Here is a 17,590-nt window from a genome sequence, read left to right as displayed (position 1 = left end):
TCTGTCCATACATGTTTCAACAGTATTTGTGCGTAAATATTGGTTGTTTGAATGTAAATCCCACATCTGATTTTATGCTTGTGTTACCTAGACTGTCTAAAGGGATTTTCATTTATTGATAGCACAATTTGGCTAGTTCTACAATGATGTCTCTTGTACTTAAATATACACTGTACTCCTTTTTGTTGTGCCTTTAGTTTTACAGCAATTTCCAATTGGGGTGTCGATAAACAGCTTAAAGCACACTCGGGGAAGGCAAAAGCACATATGTTACATGCTTGCTACAAGCAGCACTGCTTTCAGGGTGCATTTACACCACAGGAACAGACACAACACGTGTTGCTGCATATTAATCTTTTTTCTTCCATAATAACATTTTTCTCCTCTTTGAGTCTTGGGAGGGAGGGGTTTGTGTGTGCCAATCATCCTCGAAACTAAGTTGTCTGGGGGATTCCCTTTTTAAGGTCACTCATGTCAAACAGGTCTCAGGTGAGGGACCAGAGAAAACACAGTTCCATAAACCCCTATGATGAGTAAAATAATGGATCTAGGTTTCCTTTGCCCAGGCCCCCCCTCTAGAGACAGACCTTTAGGTGGAGCTCGAAGGCGAGCGCCTGGTGGCTGTGCCTGCACCTATCATCCCCTTTCCAATGGGCTCACCACCTGCGGGAGGGGCCATAGGGGTCGGGTGCAGTGTGAATTGGTTGGTGGCCGAAGATGGCAATATGGAAATATGATCCCCAGCTAAAGAAACTGCTCTGGGATGTGGAATGTCACCTCTCTGACAGGGAAGAAGCTTGATCTTGTGGATGAGGTTGAGAGGTTCTGACTAGTCAGGCTTGCCTCCACATATGGCTGTGGTACAAGGGCTCTGGTACAAGTTTTTTTGATAAGACTGTTGACCACTTTTCCAGTCTGGAGTTGTCCACAGTGAAAGGCCTCGGGCAGGTGTGGGTATAATTATTGCCCCCCGCTCAGCACCTGTACGTTGGGGTTCACCCCGGTGGATGAGAAGGTAGCCTCCCTCTGCCTTCAGATGGGGTCGCGGGTCCTGACTGTTCTATGTGCCTGCACCAAACAATAGTTCAGAGTACCCACCTTTTTTGGAATCCTTGGAGGAAATACTGGAGAGCGCTCCTGCTGGGGACTCCATCGTTCTGCTGGGGGACTTCTGTGCTAACGTGGCCAATGACAGTGAGATCTGGAAGGGCGTGTTTGAGAGGAATCCAAGTGGTGTTCTGACATTGGACTTCTGTGTTCACTCCAGATTGTCCATAACAAACACCATGTTTAAGCACAAGGGTGTCCATACAAGCAATTGGCACCAGGACACCCTAAGTTGCCGTTCGATAATTGATCTTGTGATCATGTCATTGGACTTGCGAACACATGTCTTGCACACTCAGGGGCAAAGCAGCTCACTAATCAACACCTCAGTTGACTCAGATGGTGGGGGAAGATGCCACTCCGACCTCAAACTCCCAAAAGTATCGGTAGGGTCATTTTTGAACATCTGGAGGAATACCGACTCTGAAGGAGTTTCAACTTTGACCTCTGGAAGAACTTCACTCACATTTTGAGGAAGGCAGGGGATACTGAGTCCGAGTGGCCCATGTTCCGTGCCTTTATTGTTGAAGCGGCAGACGAGAGCTGTGGCCGTAAGATAATCAGTACCTGTTGTGGTGGCAATCTGCAAACCAGTTGGTGGACACCGGCAGTAAGGTAAGTTGTGAAGCTGAAGCAATAGTCCTATCAGGCTTTTTTGGCCTGTAGGTCTCCTGAGGCAGTTGATGGGTACTGGCTGGCCAAGCAGAATGCAGGTTTGGTGGTTGCTGAGGCAAAAACCCAGGCATGGGAGGAGCTTGTTGACACCATTGAGAACTACTTCCGGACGTCTTTGAGAAAATTCTGGTCCAACATCCGGTGTCTCAGAAGGGGAAAGCAGTGCACCATCAATACTGTGTATAGTGGGGATGGGGTGGTACTGACCTCAACTTGGGATGCTGTGAGTCAGTGGAATGAATACTTAAAAGACCTCCGCAATTTCACAGACACACCTTTCTATGAGGAAGCAGAGTGTGAGGTTTCTGAGATGGGCTCGCCTATCTCTTGGGTTGAATAAGTGACTTCAACACGTTTAAAAAGCTCGTTAGTGGCAAAGCCCTAGAGCACGTGGCGTTGCTAAAGGCTCTGGAATTTGTAGGGTTGTCCTGGTTTACACACCTTTGCAACATCACATGGACATTGGATTGGCAGACTGGGATGGTGGTCCCCCTTTTCAAGAATGGGGACTCTGGTTAGGTCTATTCAGGGCTGCTGGAGAGGAGCGCTCGTGGGGAAGTTGAATATGAGATTCAGAAGGAGCAATGTGGTTTTTGTCTTGGACATGGAACAGTTGACCAGCCCTTCACCCTCAGCAGGGTCCTTGGGGGTGCATGTGAGTTCACCCAAACAGACTACATGTGTTTTGTGGACTTGGAGAATGTATACGATCATGTCCCTTGGGGAGTCCTGTGGGGCATTCTTCAGGAGTATGGGGTACCAAACCCCCTGATATGGGGCATTCGTTCCTTGTGAAACCCATGGTCTGCGTTTAGTCCACATCCCCGACATGGAGTTGCACTTGTTTCCGGTGAGGGTTGGACTCCGCCAAGGCCGCCCTTTGTCACCGTTCTAAATATTTATGTACAGAATTTACACACCTGGCTGAAACGTAGAGGGTATCCGGTTTTGGTTGAATCAGTATTGGATCCGTTTTTTGCAGATGATGTGGTTCTGTTGACTTCATCAGGTTGTGATCTCCAACCCTCACTGGAGCGGTCCATTGCTGAGTGCGAAGTGGCTGGGATGAGAATCAGCCCCTCTAAGTCTGAGACTGGCGTTCATTGTCAGAAAAGGGTGGATTGGGGTCTCCAGGTCGGGGATGAGCTACTTTCACAAGTGGAGGAGTTCAAATAATTTGAGGTGTTGTTCACGAGTGAGGGAAGAATGGAACCCTAGATTGACAAGAGCATTGGTATTGCATCTGCAGTGATGCAGACTATACTACTACTACTGTATTGGTGCATCGTGGGGAAGAAGGAGCAAGCCGAGGCTCGATTTACCGGTTGAGCTACGCTCCTACCCTCACTGATGGTCATGAGCTATGGGTCATGACCGAAAAAAACATGATCGCAGATTCAATCAGCTGAAATGAGTATCCTCTGCAGGGTCTCCAGGCTCTCCAGGAGCTCAATGTTGAGTCGCTGCTCCTCCACACTGACAGGAGCAAGATGATGTGGGTGGAGCATCTGATTCGGATGCCTCCTGGATGCCTCCCTGGTGTGGTGTTCCGAGCATATCCCACCAGGAGGAAATCCCAGGGATGCCCCAGGACACGCTTCAAAGACTTTGTCTCTCGGCTTGCTTGGGAACACCTCAGGATCCACTCAGAAAGGCTGGATGAAGTGGTGGGGGAGGGGGAAGTCTGGGCTTCCTTGATAAAGTTACTGCCTCCACAAGCTGACCTCAGCTAAGTCGAAGAAAATGGATGGATGAATAACATTTTTGTAATTGTGAGAAGTCAACATTTAAATCCCGAGGCTTCAGCTATGACACAGCTCCTCCAGAAAACTTTGCCCTGCTCAATATGACACTGCCAGAGAAGACGGGTGTTTAGAACAATCTATAAATCAGATTCAGCAAAATCCCCACCTGTAACTTCTTTCTATCCATCCATAGTATTATCTATTTTGCATACCGCTTGTACTCACAAGGGTCACAGGTGTGCTAGAGCCTATCGCAGCTGACTCTGGGTGAGAGGCGAGGTACAACCTGAACTGGTCACCAGGAAATCGCAGGGCACATGTAGACAAACAACCATTCACACTCACATTCACACTTATGGGCAATTTACGGTTTTCAATTGATCTCCTATGCATTTTTTCGGGATTTGGGAGGAAACCGGAATATCTGGAGAAAAACCATGCAGGCAAGGGGAGAACATGTAAATTCCACACATGCAAGACTTGGATTTGATCCCCAGTACTCAGAACTGTGAGGTGGATTTGCTAACCAGTCTTACACTGTGCCACCATCCGTAACTTCTAAAAGTGAAAAATGTAAGTGGACACTTGGCCTGGATGTTATTTGCTGGAATGCCTAAATTGTAGCAAGAAGGCTGGACATGTCACATTTTGGTAAACCACAATATGTCCCAAATGTGCCTGTTGACAAAAACAAACAAAACAAACCATTGCAGTATTTCGCAACCTTTATTTGGCCAAGGCAATCATTTCGCATTTTAAAAATTTCATGGCACATCACAAACAAAAATATCACAAAATAGAATGACAACTGAAGTCATGGTGATCTTGTCTCAATTTACTCGCAAATTTATTTACTGTGAAGTCTACGTCTGTTTAATTGAACACAATGATGATATAAATTGTGATTTATTCTGTCTCTAGCGTTGATTGATGAAAAAAGATTTTTTTAAAAATACTGCTTTCCTGACAAATTAAGTGAAATTGGACAACTTCCAACCACATACTCACTATCTTTCAGCAACATACTAGAGTGCCTATGCACTCTAGTTGAGTATTGCGACACTGTTGAACAAACAAAACCGGCATTCAAGATCTATAAGGATTACAAGTTAACTTTAACTCAGAATTATTCCCATTATTTTTTTATCAATGCTGGAGGGCACCATTATCCTTTGCCGAGGTATATGACAAAATGGGGACGACATGCATGTCTGTTATTCTTCCACCGTAGGTAAAGAAAGATATCCACACAAAGTCATAGAACTTTCAAAAATAAATCTTGTACTTACCCAGCTTTAAGCAGACAGCTTTCTCTCTCACTCTCTCTCTCTTACTCTCGCTCACACAAACACATCCATACACACACAAACTGCCAGAAAACAAAGAAAATTCTGCAAAAATGCACATTCACAACCTACTTACTATTGTTTCTTTGCTTGAACTTCAGGTTTGAATCTGAGATGGAAAACAAAATCATGTATAAATGTGATTTTTGCTTCTTTGATTCAATTGAATGAAAATGTGGGCTCTCTTACCTGCAGTCACACTTTTGATGCTCTATGAATCTCAACAGAATTTGATGTTGCGTGACCATTGATCTAACCCGCATTACCTTGAAGGAAAACAGAGGACATGACAAAGAAAACAATAGCTACTGTTAAACAAGCTTGCTCACTTGGGACAAACGTGTAAACCCAAAGCCCTTGCACTCCTTGATTGAAAGACATGAAGAGATATGCGTAAGCATGCATATCCCTGTACTGCTTCAACCATCATGCACGCCAAAGTCCAAGTGTGTTCAGAGTCCAGGAGAGGATTTGAAAACGTACATAATTAAACATTACAGCTCAGTAAACAGCAAATCTGAAATGCCACATCTCGCTGTGTCACTTTCTCTGCCTTGAAGAAATTTGTGCAGAAAGTGATCTGACATGTTTTAACATAAAACTAGCTAAATCAGTTCATTATATCTGTCATTCAAATTGTATACTGTCTTGGTTCTCAAAGTGTGGTGAAAGTAACAGTAAGGGTTCGTGGGTTTATTGTCTTCTTCTTTGCTCCAGCATCCATACTCATGTTTGATAAGATTTCTTTACTTTAAGAAAAAAGTAAGGCTTAAAACAGTGAGGGAACTCGCTGACTAGCGTGTTTTCCTGTACTGTGTCGTCGTGTGCACATGCGCAGTGAGCTGAAGGTCAGAATATTCCGGCTGAAGTCTTTTTTTTTTTTTCAGCACGCTGTCGCGATTCACCAAGAATGCCGGTCAATCACGATCGACGCATTGAGCACCCCTGGTCTAATGTAATAGCTTTGAGTACTTTCAGGCGGTGATGGCTGGTCAATAGACGTCGCTAGGGGGCCAATACAGCCCAGCATTACTGAATCACCTTGAAGAGGACAACATTAAAAAAAAAAAAAGAAAACTTTATAATTATCCAAAACAATACAGAGATCAAAGTGAGCTAAATTGTATTCAGTTAAAGATGAGTACAATTCATAAGTGTAAAAGTGGTTGTCTCATTTTATGACCTAATTTATGGTTTGAGGTGTTTCAACATTATCACAATGACTCTCGTTAAATGTATTACATGTACAATGGCCTCCTGTACAATACAAAAGATATTGCTGAGGAAGGAAATTAAATTCCTGTCCCTGGGAGCCTATGTACATGACACATATGAACATGAGTCAGCCCACATAATTTCTGGCCCCTATCTCGAGTGATCAGCCAGCCATTGCAGAGGTAAAAATGTTGGGAATGACTCAAGAAAGTGGAATAACCATTTTTAGATTTCAACGTTTGCATCGAACAGAAATAGTTTATTAAATCGCTAGCGGAAAGCAGACCTCACTTTTTGGCTCAAGAATTGCAAGCTATGCTGTTAAGCAGTGACAGATGCTGATTTTACAAGTGTGAGTTTGATCCCCCACCGGAGTAACAGTGTGTTTACTTTTGTTTTTTTTTTGTCATGGAATGATTTGGTTAAAACTCAACTCAATAATATTTGGATATCACTTTAACAACAACCACAGCTGTTACAAAGTTGTGTACATCAAACATAAAAGACAATAATTGAAATAATAAAAATTAAAAAATAAATAATTAAATACAATTATTTGCTAATTAAAATATATCAGCACTGCCTTGACACTGACATGGTGTCACAGTTTTATTTATATTCACGCCACATTGTTCAAAAAAAAAATAATGATAAAAAACATAATAGAATGAAGTCATTATCCAAGCCGCTTATCCTCACAAGTGTTGTGGGAAAGCTGGAGCCTATCTCAGCGAGCTTCGGGTGAAAGGCAGACTACACTTTCAACTGGTCGTCAGTCAGTCAAAGGGTAGATATCGACACCATCACACAGCGGGAATCAATCCCACGCTGGCCGCACCAAAGGCAGGCGCGTGTACCACTACTGTCATGATCCTGCCGCTTCAGCATGAGCTGTGCAGGTGCCCGCCCGGCTGCGCTGATTGGGAGGCGCACACCTGCTCCTCATGTGGGCTGATCATCCCCTGAATATATAGGACCCGGTGACGACTGGTCCTCCGCCAGTTCGTTGAGCTTTATGTCCCGTTCCAGCACTCTCGTACTCCTGACTGAACCTGTGTGTACCGACCTCCGTCCGTTCTCTGACCAACCTTGCAAGCCTGACTCCTTGATCCTTTTGCCTGCGTTGATTGTTTCCCCGTGTACCGACTCCTGCCTGTCCGCTCATCTGTTGTCTTCGTCCGACGTCACAACTACCGCTGCTGCGCCGGACTGCCTGCTCGATCCCCGACCTCGGCATACAATAAACGTGTCTCTTCTTGAACTACCTTGCGTCTTCCGAGTTCCTGCATTTGGGTCCTACCTCTCGTTCCGATGGGTCGTGACAGAACGAACTGGCCAGTACAGGACCCAGCAGGAAAGACCCGGCGTCGCCGGGACCGACGCAAGGTAGACCGTCTGCCGGAGGACCAAGCCTGCCCAATCCGAGTAGGCTCCCTGATGTCCTCCACTTCCGTGTCTTACGCTCCGCCAGCGAGGTATGAATACGTCCCGAACACGACCCCTCCGGCTCCTCATATTCTTCTGGACTCTGACTTTTCGGAATATGAGGAGGACCACGATTTGTATGACCGGCTGCCTGAGTACGACTCCGACGAATTTGAATATGAATCTGCTCGTCCGATCTTTCACCCCAGTCAGTTTGCGCCGCCTCCCCGCGTTTCCAGCACCCGAGCGACTTCGCCCGGTAGATCCAAGTACACTAATCGGTACGAGGGAACCCGATTGGCCATCTACCCGGGACCTCCGCGTGGCGGACAGAGAAGATGCCCCGGCCGGGCGCTCCCTGGTGTCTCTCGCTGCGCGGCAACGAAGACACCGTCCTCCCACTCCTCGCCGGCAACGGTGAGACCGGCAGATCCGCAGCTTGTGGCGAAGCTTACAGCCCAGAGGGAGGAGGAGCCGCCAAACCACGAGGCGTTCTGTCGCGAAATGCGGGCGCAGATAGAGAGGCAGAGCGCGGAATTGGCGGCTCTCACGGCCCAGGTCCGGCAAGGATTGGCGAACAAGCCGAGCTACTCTGACGTCGCAACGGCGATGGACTCGCTGCTGATGCAGGCTCACGTGGCAGTTGGAACTGACCCGCTTCCGAGACACGCCCACGTGTCAGTTTCGACTGACTCTCCGCCTGCTCAGGTTCACGATGCCGTGGAAACCGACCCGCCCCCTTGTCAAATGCACGCCACAGTGGGAACAGACTCGCCACCTCGCCAAGTGCACGTCGCAGTGGTGGCGGTTCCGAGCAGAGCTCACGCGGCAGTCGGAACTGACCCGCTCCCGAGACACGCCCACGTGTCAGTTTCGACTGACTCTCCGCCTACTCAGGTTCACGTTGCCCTGGAAACGGATTTGCCACCGAGCCACGTCCACGTTGCCGTTTCTACGGATGCAGTGCAAGCTCACGTGGCAGTGGGGACCGACCCGACGCCGCCTCACGTTGCTGTCCAGGAGGTGGCGACGTCTCCACAGCCGCTTCTCGTCCGTGCTCTGGAGTGGCAGTGGCGACTGGTCCGCGGACGCTCCACACTCCTGCTCTGTCGGCGACCGGCCCGCGGTCGCTCCTCGTTCCTGCTCTGTCGGCGACGGGCACGCCCTCACGTTCCTGTCCAGGAGGTGGCGACAGTTCCCCAGCCGCCTCACGCTCCCGTCCAGGAGGAGCTGGAGTCGGCGATGGCGCCGCCTTCTCACGTTCCTGTCCAGGAGGGGGCGGCGATGGCGCCGCCTTTTCACGTTCCTGTCCAGGAGGGGGCGGCGATGGCGCCGCCTTCTCACGTTCCTGTCCAGGAGGGGGCGGCGATGGCGCCGCCTTCTCACGTTGCTGTCCAGAAGGGGGCGGCGATGGCGCCGCCGCCTTCTCACGTTGCTGTCCAGGAGGGGGCGGTACTGGCGCCGCCTTCTCAAGTTGCTGTCCAGGAGGGGGCGGTACTGCCGCCGCCGCCTTCTCACGTTGCTGTCCAGGAGGGGGCGGTACTGGCCCCGCCGCCTTCTCACGTTGCTGTCCAGGAGGGGGCGGTACTGGCGCCGCCGCCTTCTCACGTTGCTGTCCAGGAGGGGGCGGTACTGGCGCCGCCGCCTTCTCACGTCCCTGTCCAGCAGGCGCTGGGGAGTTCTGTGGAGCCACCCAGGAGCTGGAGAGACTTCGGGGTGGCAGTCATGGCTCTGGTCCTGCTCTCCATCATCTTCTTCGCTCCTGAGTTCGCCCAGCCGCTTCAGGACCTGGCCTCGTTGGCGACCAATCCCTGGTCGTCTTGCAACGACGGCGTGGGAGGTTTTCGTCCGGAGCAGTGGCCTCCCTCGTTCTGGTTCCTGCCTCGCCGTTTGGTTCGTCACAGAGGTCGTCCGCCCGAATCGCCCTGTGGGGACCCTGGTGCTTGGTGTCCGGGTCGTCCTCCTGACCTGTCCGCCCAGACGCCTCGTGTTTGGTGGCCTGGATGGCCACCAGTCTGGGGTTCAGGGGGGGGCGTGCCCTCCTCCGGACCCCCTTCCGCCCACCCCTGCCTGTGTTATCGTCTGTTTTTTTCGTTTAGGCACGTCTGGGAGCCGTGCCTTTGAGGGGGGGTACTGTCATGATCCTGCCGCTTCAGCATGAGCTGTGCAGGTGCCCGCGCAGCTGCGCTAATTGGGAGGCGCACACCTGCTCCTCATGCGGGCTGATCATCCCCCGTATATATAGGACCCGGTGACGACTGGTCCTCCGCCAGTTCGTTGAGCTTTATGTCCCGTTCCAGCACTCTCGTACTCCTGACTGAACCTGTGTGTACCGACCTCCGTCCGTTCTCTGACCAACCTTGCAAGCCTGACTCCTTGATCCTTTTGCCTGCGTTGATTGTTTCCCCGTGTACCGACTCCTGCCTGTCCGCTCTTCTGTTGTCTTCGTCCGACGTCACAACTACCGCTGCTGCGCCGGACTGCCTGCTCGATCCCCGACCTCGGCATACAATAAACGTGTCTCTTCTTGAACTACCTTGCGTCTTCCGAGTTCCTGCATTTGGGTCCTACCTCTCGTTCCGATGGGTCGTGACACTACAACATCAGTGACCTCAGAATAGAATGAAGTCACTTGTTAATGATGTAGCGTTAAGTTGAATTGTCATGTCCATACAACATGGAACATTAGACACTTGATAAAATACAGTATAACTCCATAACCCTCACCACAAATCTGAATAAATGTTAGTTAAATGTGAGCTGTTTTGCCCTCGCATCAAGAAATTGATGCACAAAAGTGACATGTACTGGGGCATTCTTTGTGTTTTTCACCTGTGTCATTCAACAAATGTATAAATTAGGAGCGTCCATCCTAAACTCACTTGCAGTGTAACATTGCGGGTTTCAGTTGGCACGCATTCCATCGCTTCATCAGTGCAGCACCCTCCACATCGAGTGAGGACTACACAGGAAGGTATGTAGGTGTGTTCTGTATCTTCTGGATACTCCTGGGAGATATCTACAAGCATTTCTCTCGGCTGGCACCGACTCTTCGTGAAGACATCTGTGAATTGGATAACTGAAAAAGATGAGAAATTGTTGTTCAATAGCTCAGTTAGTCATTTTAATTTCAATTGGTCATCCTGTGAGAGCTTCATTGATGTAGATATCACCAGACAGAACATTTAGTAACGGTCACCGTTTAACTCTCAAATCTAATTTGGCCTACCTGCTCTGAGTGGACACACAGAGCGAGTAATGATGGATGTCATAGCTTTAATACAAACACATTTTTCATGGAGTAAAAAATGTAAAAATGCATCAAAAAGATAATTTTAACATGGTGGGTAGCTGAAAAAAATACATTAACTAAAGAACTATCACCTTGAGGTGGCTGAAGTTGTAACATTTCCAAATTAATTGATTGCCTTGAGTTAAATGTAGCAATGCATTAATACCACTTTTTTCAGAGTATAAATACCATTCGGCGTAAAAAAAAAAAAAAAAAAAAAGCTAGTGGTTACGATTTTCCAACCGACCCTAAAAATGTCTGCCAACCTTAACATTTTTACACCACGTGATAAATATCTCAGGGGCGTGGTTGTCCACGGCCACGCGCGCCGCACGCTGCTGCAGAAGCACAACAGTTAAGTCGGGTGTTTGACAGAATACGTGGTGGAAGGTGGCGTGACCGTGTGCCACTTCCCCGTGCGTGCTGCTGGATGTCGTTGCACCCTGATTATGTTGTGTATTTAAGCCTTGTTTTTCTTGCCACTTATTGCCAAATCGTTGCGTGTATATACATGTGTGTTCACGACCATCACCTACCGTCTCATGTCATAGTGGTTATTAAGCAATATCAAGTGAAGTTATTCTTTCATGTTTTTCGATGTCAGATTTTTGGCATTGTTTCATGTTTTTTGGACCGAACCTTTTGCCTCGTGATTTTTGTACCGTCGCTTGTTGGACCGCCTTCTGTGCATGACCTGTGCCTGGCAATAAACGTTCCTAAAATCCACACTTACATCTCAGCTTCCTGCACCTGGGTCCAACCCTCCTCATTGTTCATTACAAAATCAATTTTATTTATGTTCTTTGTTAATAGTCTGGTGTTTCTCAATGCCATACGCCCTTATGAATTTTGATCTTGTGATACACGAGAGAGCGTGAATTAATGAAAAGAAGAAAAAGTGAGGGTTAGCAAATGGCGGCACCATGTGCTGGAGTAATAATATCCATCCATCAATCCATCCAATTTCTAATCCTCTTATCCTCACAAGGGTCACAAGAGTGCTGGAGCCTAACCCAGCTGTCAATAGACAGGAGGCGGGGTACACCCTGAACTGGTTGCCAGCGAATTGCAGGGCACATAGAGACAAACAGCTGGACTCACAATCACACCTAAAGACAATTTAGAGTATCCAATTAATGTTGCATGTTTTGGGATGTGGGAGGAAACCGGAGTGCCCGGAGAAAACCCAGCCAGGCACGGGAAGAACATGCAAACTCCACACAGGCAGGGCCGGATCGAACCCTGGACCTCAGAACTTTGAGGCCAACGTTTTACACTAGCACAAAAAACTATATAGGTATTGGTGCATCACTAGTTACATAAATGTTAAGCCAATATTAGGAAGGTAGACTCAATTGTCCCTCCCCATTTTTCCATACCCTGTGCAGCTGAGAGTAATACACCCAATGGTCCATCAGACTGAGCTCTTCGTGACCCTTTACAAACATCTGACCTGTGGTGAGTCAGAACAGCCTCACCTCAGAAACTGTGACACCAGGGGTCATCTCTGACATTAGAGCCTAAAAGCCCAATTCTTTACTAGCTGAGTGTCTTGAATAATGCCTCTGACTTAGATGAGATTCAATCAGTTATACATTTTTACTCATTCAAAAGGCTGTCCTCAAATTATCCATCAACAATGACTCGAAATAGCCCCAAGCATGTTCTCCAGCCATATAATGGTTCAAGCACTAAAACCAAGCCATTAAAACCAGGTGGTTGTCATTATGTCAGTCTAACAGGTGGTGTCACATTGAGGAAGAACAGGAAGTCTGCCACCTGGGTGCTCTTGAACTTCACAAACTATCAATCCCATAAACCATCACACAAGCAGAACACTCTCTCTATCAAACAAACAAGCATCTGACACTGAATCAAGGCTAACTGCTAATGTATTGACTAAGGGCTGCTGCAGCAGACTCACTCAAATGAAGACACACAAAGTTCAAAATAATGCGAAGTATTAAAGACATCCTAGCATTGTTATCTGCACCACTTTTATCGCGACACCAAAGCAGAGCAGGTAGATTAAAACACAAACTATATATCTCCATTTTCCAAATTGCGGATCATCATAGGATTGTGGGTGTGTGGGTATACCATCTGATCCTGGCCAGCTCTCCAGGGACTCTGGTATCATTATTATGGGATTAAGCACGACACATCTGCATAATTCTGATTGGCTAGTTGTCTTTAATCTCATAATTCACTCAGCCAATTAATTTGCGATATGATCAATCCTCCACAAAAAGACATTTACTCCACATTTTCATTTTGTAGCGTATATGTGAATCTAAAACTATCTTATTTTTAGCCTGGTCGTATCTTTTGATGTAGTACAATGAACATCTGACTGCCGATAAAGTTAGTTTTTAAAAAAGCATGACGGTGTGGGAAAGACAACACATCTGAGACAAACAACACGTAATGCCTGGATCGGGCGATAACACCAATTTGGTCTTTCACAATTACACTATGTCAGACAAGTGCAATACAATCTTTTATTCGGATACCACTGTATCCCATCTTTTACGACCACTGGGCCTATTTTTCCCAACTCAAATGGGACTCGATACATTCATTACCATGGCAACAACAACAACAATGAATCGGAACGCACGTATTATAGGAAAATGAGGGAAAACGTATGGTGGTGGTGGTGGTGGTCACTGGGGCTCAGGAGAGGACTTTTATTTCAGGATTGATTGGGGTAGGACTAACGGTTGTACGTAAACATGCCGACATTCTGTCAAAAAATGATTTAAAGTTTTGGTGTGTGTGATGTAATTTATTGACAAGTCATTAATTTTTGTTATGTTGGAACGTTGTTTTGACCTCACTGATTCGAATACATGACCTGACTAGAGAATATTTTTTAAGATACTCAGCATATAGTACACAAGTGTAGACTGCATTTGAACAATTCATTCAAATAGACACATCTATCTGTAATCGGTTCTTGTTTTTTTTTAAACTCGCTGATCTCAGTGAGCAGCCGGCAGGGTGGGGCAACTGGTTGTACCATCTGCCTCACAGTTCTGAGGACCGGAGTCAAATCCCAGCCAGGTCTGTGTGGAGTTTTCACCTCATGTCTGGATAGACTCTGGTTTCCTCCCACATCCCAAAAACATGCATTAGTTGGAGACTCTAAATTGCCCTTAGGTGTGACTGTGAATGAGAATGGTTGTTAGTCTCTGTGTGCTTTGTGATTGCCTGGCAATCAGGCAGGTTGTATGCCGCCTCCTACCCATAGATTGCTGGGATAGGCTCCAACACTCCCGCAACCCTTGTGAGGATAAGAAGGGAAATGGATGGATGATCAGTGATCACCTAACAAAATACTGATTGTGTAAAATCTATTTACTATTTATTTTTGTTCTTTACAATTTAAACAAGTAAAATTATTAGAAATGTGTTTGTTGCTTTATATGTGTACACCCTTTGGAAAATCACCACACCGTACTATGTTTACCAAATGGCAAATGTACAAATTATTGACACTATTACTTCATATAACAACCCAGATAAGTGAAAGATCTATAAATTAGTACAAACAATAAATACATCACTTTTCTAAAGTTTAACTACGAGTCTCGCCTTTGCGAAATCTCAGACAAATTGATTGCACCATACAGTCGGTTTTCAAGGTCATAGTATCCATCCATCCATTTTCTTTGCCCCTTATCCTCACGACGGTCACGGGAGTGCTGGAGCCTATCCCAGCTGTCATCTGGCAGGAGGCGGGGTACACCCTGAACTGGTTGCCAGCCAATCGCAGGGCACATAGAGACAAACAGCCGCACTCACAATCACACCGAGCCGCAATTTAGAGTGTTCAATTAATGTTCCATGTTTTGGTGGTGTAGGTTGAAACCGAAGTGCCCGGAAAAAACTCACGCAGGCACGGGGAGAACATGCAAACTCCACACAGGGGGGTTGGAATTCAACCCGGCACCTCAGAACTGTGAGGTCAACGCTTTCCAGCTGACCCACCGTGCCGCTTGGGTGTGAACTAGCTACATTTAATTAGTTACTCACAAACCCTGGGAGAAAGAGACAGGGAGAGGAGCATGGAAGATACAAATGTTGGCCCTATGTTCGTCTAGCCAGATTCCAGATGAAAAGAACTGACTTAAAAAAAATAATGGGAAGAAGTGGAATGCTTACCTTCATTTTTATTCTTATCCACTCCTTTGTAAATGCTGGCCGTCTGCAAGAGATGCACAACAGCGTGTGCTTGTTATTTTCTGTCTATCTGTGCAGCACATGAATATGACTACCTCCATCCAACAATCGTTAAGAGTTCAAGTTGAAAAGTTGCGGTTTTTAATCATGTGATTGTATAATGACCCCGCATCCTTAGATCACGTTGTGAAAGTGCTAAAAGCGTTTCTACGCCTTTCTTCTCCATTCTATTTGCGTTTGCTCGCATGCTTAGCTTTTTTTTTTTTTTTTTTTTTTTTTTTTTTTTTTAAGGGTTAAAGACGTTGACATGACGAGCTGCTGCATCATCCGCTTACCTCATGCGGCTGCTGCAATTGGCGAAGGTATTGCGTGAGAAAAGCCTGCGTGGTGTGCACGAGGTGAGCATCCAGCAGTGAGGAAACCCAGCTTCTCACGGTCCACATTTTCCGGATCACTCTCAGTGAGGGAGGAAAAACTTGGGCAGCATATAGCGCGGCTGATTCGCATATAGCATTCCTACTCAATCAACTCAAGTAATGTTATATTTGACTGCGCAATGTCTAAGTTTACTGAGCTTCTTCATCATACTAATTGTCTGTGATTATCTCGCTTGGTAATAGCACGCCTGCATTTTAGCCATCTTGCCGCGTTCCCTTTGTATTCCCGTTTAATTTTTGGTCAGTTGCCAGGTAGAAAAATGCTCCCTTCTCCGATTTCAACCAAGGCCGATTCGGGCACCTGACTCGGGGGTGGGCGGAGGGGTGGAATCGGAGGGCTTGTTCCTTCTTTGTATGTTCTCCCAGCCGCAAATAAAAATATCTACACTGGTTCTCCGTCCGGGCTACGTGTTTGCTCCTGCACCTTTGGGATGTGTTCATGTCCCTTTTTAAGCGTCTGTTTCACGGTGTTGAATGTAAACTGACATATTTCACCCGGACTCTCCCCTGTAAGTGAAATATGTATGAGAATGCCACGGTGCCGATTAAAAAATGAGAAATACTGACTAACCAAATATTTTCCAGAGTTAGAAATATAATCAGGTTTTTCGTTGGAAACACGTAATACAATTGGACATAATTTGGTTTGGCTTCTTCCATGAGCTGACCTCTCGCAACACATTAGCGTAAAAGTTATAAACAGTTATTAATCAATGACAGGCTCAGGAACTTAATGTCCGAAACTCACCTTTACAGTGGATAGGTTCAAAACCGCCGCCAAGAGAATTTGTGCCAGACTAAAAACAAAGTTCATGATTGTAAACTCCACAGCCGTCTAGAAATCCCAGAGGTTTGTGAAAAATGAGAAAATAATTTCAAAAAGACTGATCGTAAACACTCAAAAGATGAAAAAACAATCTTTCAAAAAGAAGGGGAAAAAAGAAAAAAATCGCTGCAACTGTTTGCTATAGTGAAAGCGAATCCATTTCTCGCGGGCGCATATGACACGGTTTTTTCTCTGCACCAAATGTTACCGTCCGACTGGCATCGCTCATCCACGCACAAAGACGCCGTGAGGGGCTGTGAAATCCACACGGGAACATACGTTCAACACGAACGTCCACTCAAGTCAGCAACTTGTCTTCACGCTCGCTCCCCCAACCCCATGAAAGAGTGCGGCGGCTTTCGGCGCTGTAAAGTGGACCGATTGTCTTCACGGTTCTCGTCCTTACGCCTTCTCCTGCTGTCTGTGATGGTTTCTCCCGTGAACACAGACGGAGGCTTGTCAGCTCGGCTGCGGAAGCGTCCTCTGTGCTAGGCTCGAGGCGCTTGCAAGACGGGTGTCGATGCTTATTATTCAAGGTGCAGGAGCATGCAGAGGAGGAGGGGCGACTTAGAACAGCCAATAGCACGACGGAGGCCTGATCTCAACCCTGGCCCGATCCTCATTGATGAAACCACTATCACACTATCAAAGTTTGCTTACGCGCATACTCGCTTGATGTTAACATGAGTAATAGCCCTCGTGATGCCCGTTTTATCACTAGTGCTTGTTGTGTTCGAGGTATTAATATAATGAAAATAATTGGCATCGTTTCTGCTAAGTTGTCATTTTCCATGCTTTTTTTTTAACTTTCTATTTTCGAAGCAGCTTATCCTCACAAGGGTTGTGGGAATGCCGGAGCCTATCCCAGCTAACCTCAGGTAAAAGGCAGACTACACCCTGAACAGGTCGCCATTCAGTCGCAGGAAATATATCGACACCATTAATTGATCCCACGCTGCCCTCACCAAATTCCTCTCACTGACAATTTGGAAAAACTAAACGTCCCTTTGTGTGGGATCCTGGTAACTCCAGTTTTAAGGGCTCTTAAAGTCATTTGAGTTCAGGGGTTCACCCCAATTAGATCTCAAGTGGGTAGACAGACCAGTGAATTAATGGCTTAATAAACTATAAATAATGTATTTTCTGTGTGCAAATAATTACAAGTGCATTTGGAAAATATTTACATTTTTTGAGTATTTTCTTGGGCTGCATTGAGCGCAGCTGTAGACTGTTGGCCTCATAGTTCTGAGGGCCGGAGTTCAAATCCCGATCCCGCCTGTGTGGAATTTGTATGTGCTTTCATTGTCTGCGTGGGTTTTCTCCAGGCGCTACAGTTT

General features: G+C 46.7%; 1 protein-coding gene across 3 annotated transcripts in view; it reads right to left on the bottom strand.

Moving 5' to 3' along the window:
• The window catches only part of LOC133501058 (vascular endothelial growth factor A-A-like), a 30,571-nt gene extending 13,779 nt beyond the window's left edge, over positions 1 to 16,792 (bottom strand). Inside the window, exons 1-5 of one of the 3 annotated variants that reach the window (XM_061820481.1) lie at positions 16,176 to 16,792; positions 14,973 to 15,015; positions 10,396 to 10,592; positions 5,063 to 5,139; positions 4,950 to 4,982 (exon numbers count right to left, since the gene is read on the bottom strand). In XM_061820481.1, coding sequence (XP_061676465.1) covers positions 4,950 to 4,982; positions 5,063 to 5,139; positions 10,396 to 10,592; positions 14,973 to 15,015; positions 16,176 to 16,241 — 416 coding nt within the window. In that variant the 5' untranslated portion in view covers positions 16,242 to 16,792. The other 2 variants (XM_061820480.1, XM_061820482.1) reach the window with 2 other exon arrangements.
• Positions 16,793 to 17,590: the final 798 nt, after the last annotated feature.

This window comes from Syngnathoides biaculeatus, chromosome 5 (genome assembly GCF_019802595.1).
Source record: "Syngnathoides biaculeatus isolate LvHL_M chromosome 5, ASM1980259v1, whole genome shotgun sequence".
Classification (NCBI taxonomy): domain Eukaryota; kingdom Metazoa; phylum Chordata; class Actinopteri; order Syngnathiformes; family Syngnathidae; genus Syngnathoides; species Syngnathoides biaculeatus.
This window is presented reverse-complemented; position numbering and strand designations above follow the sequence as displayed.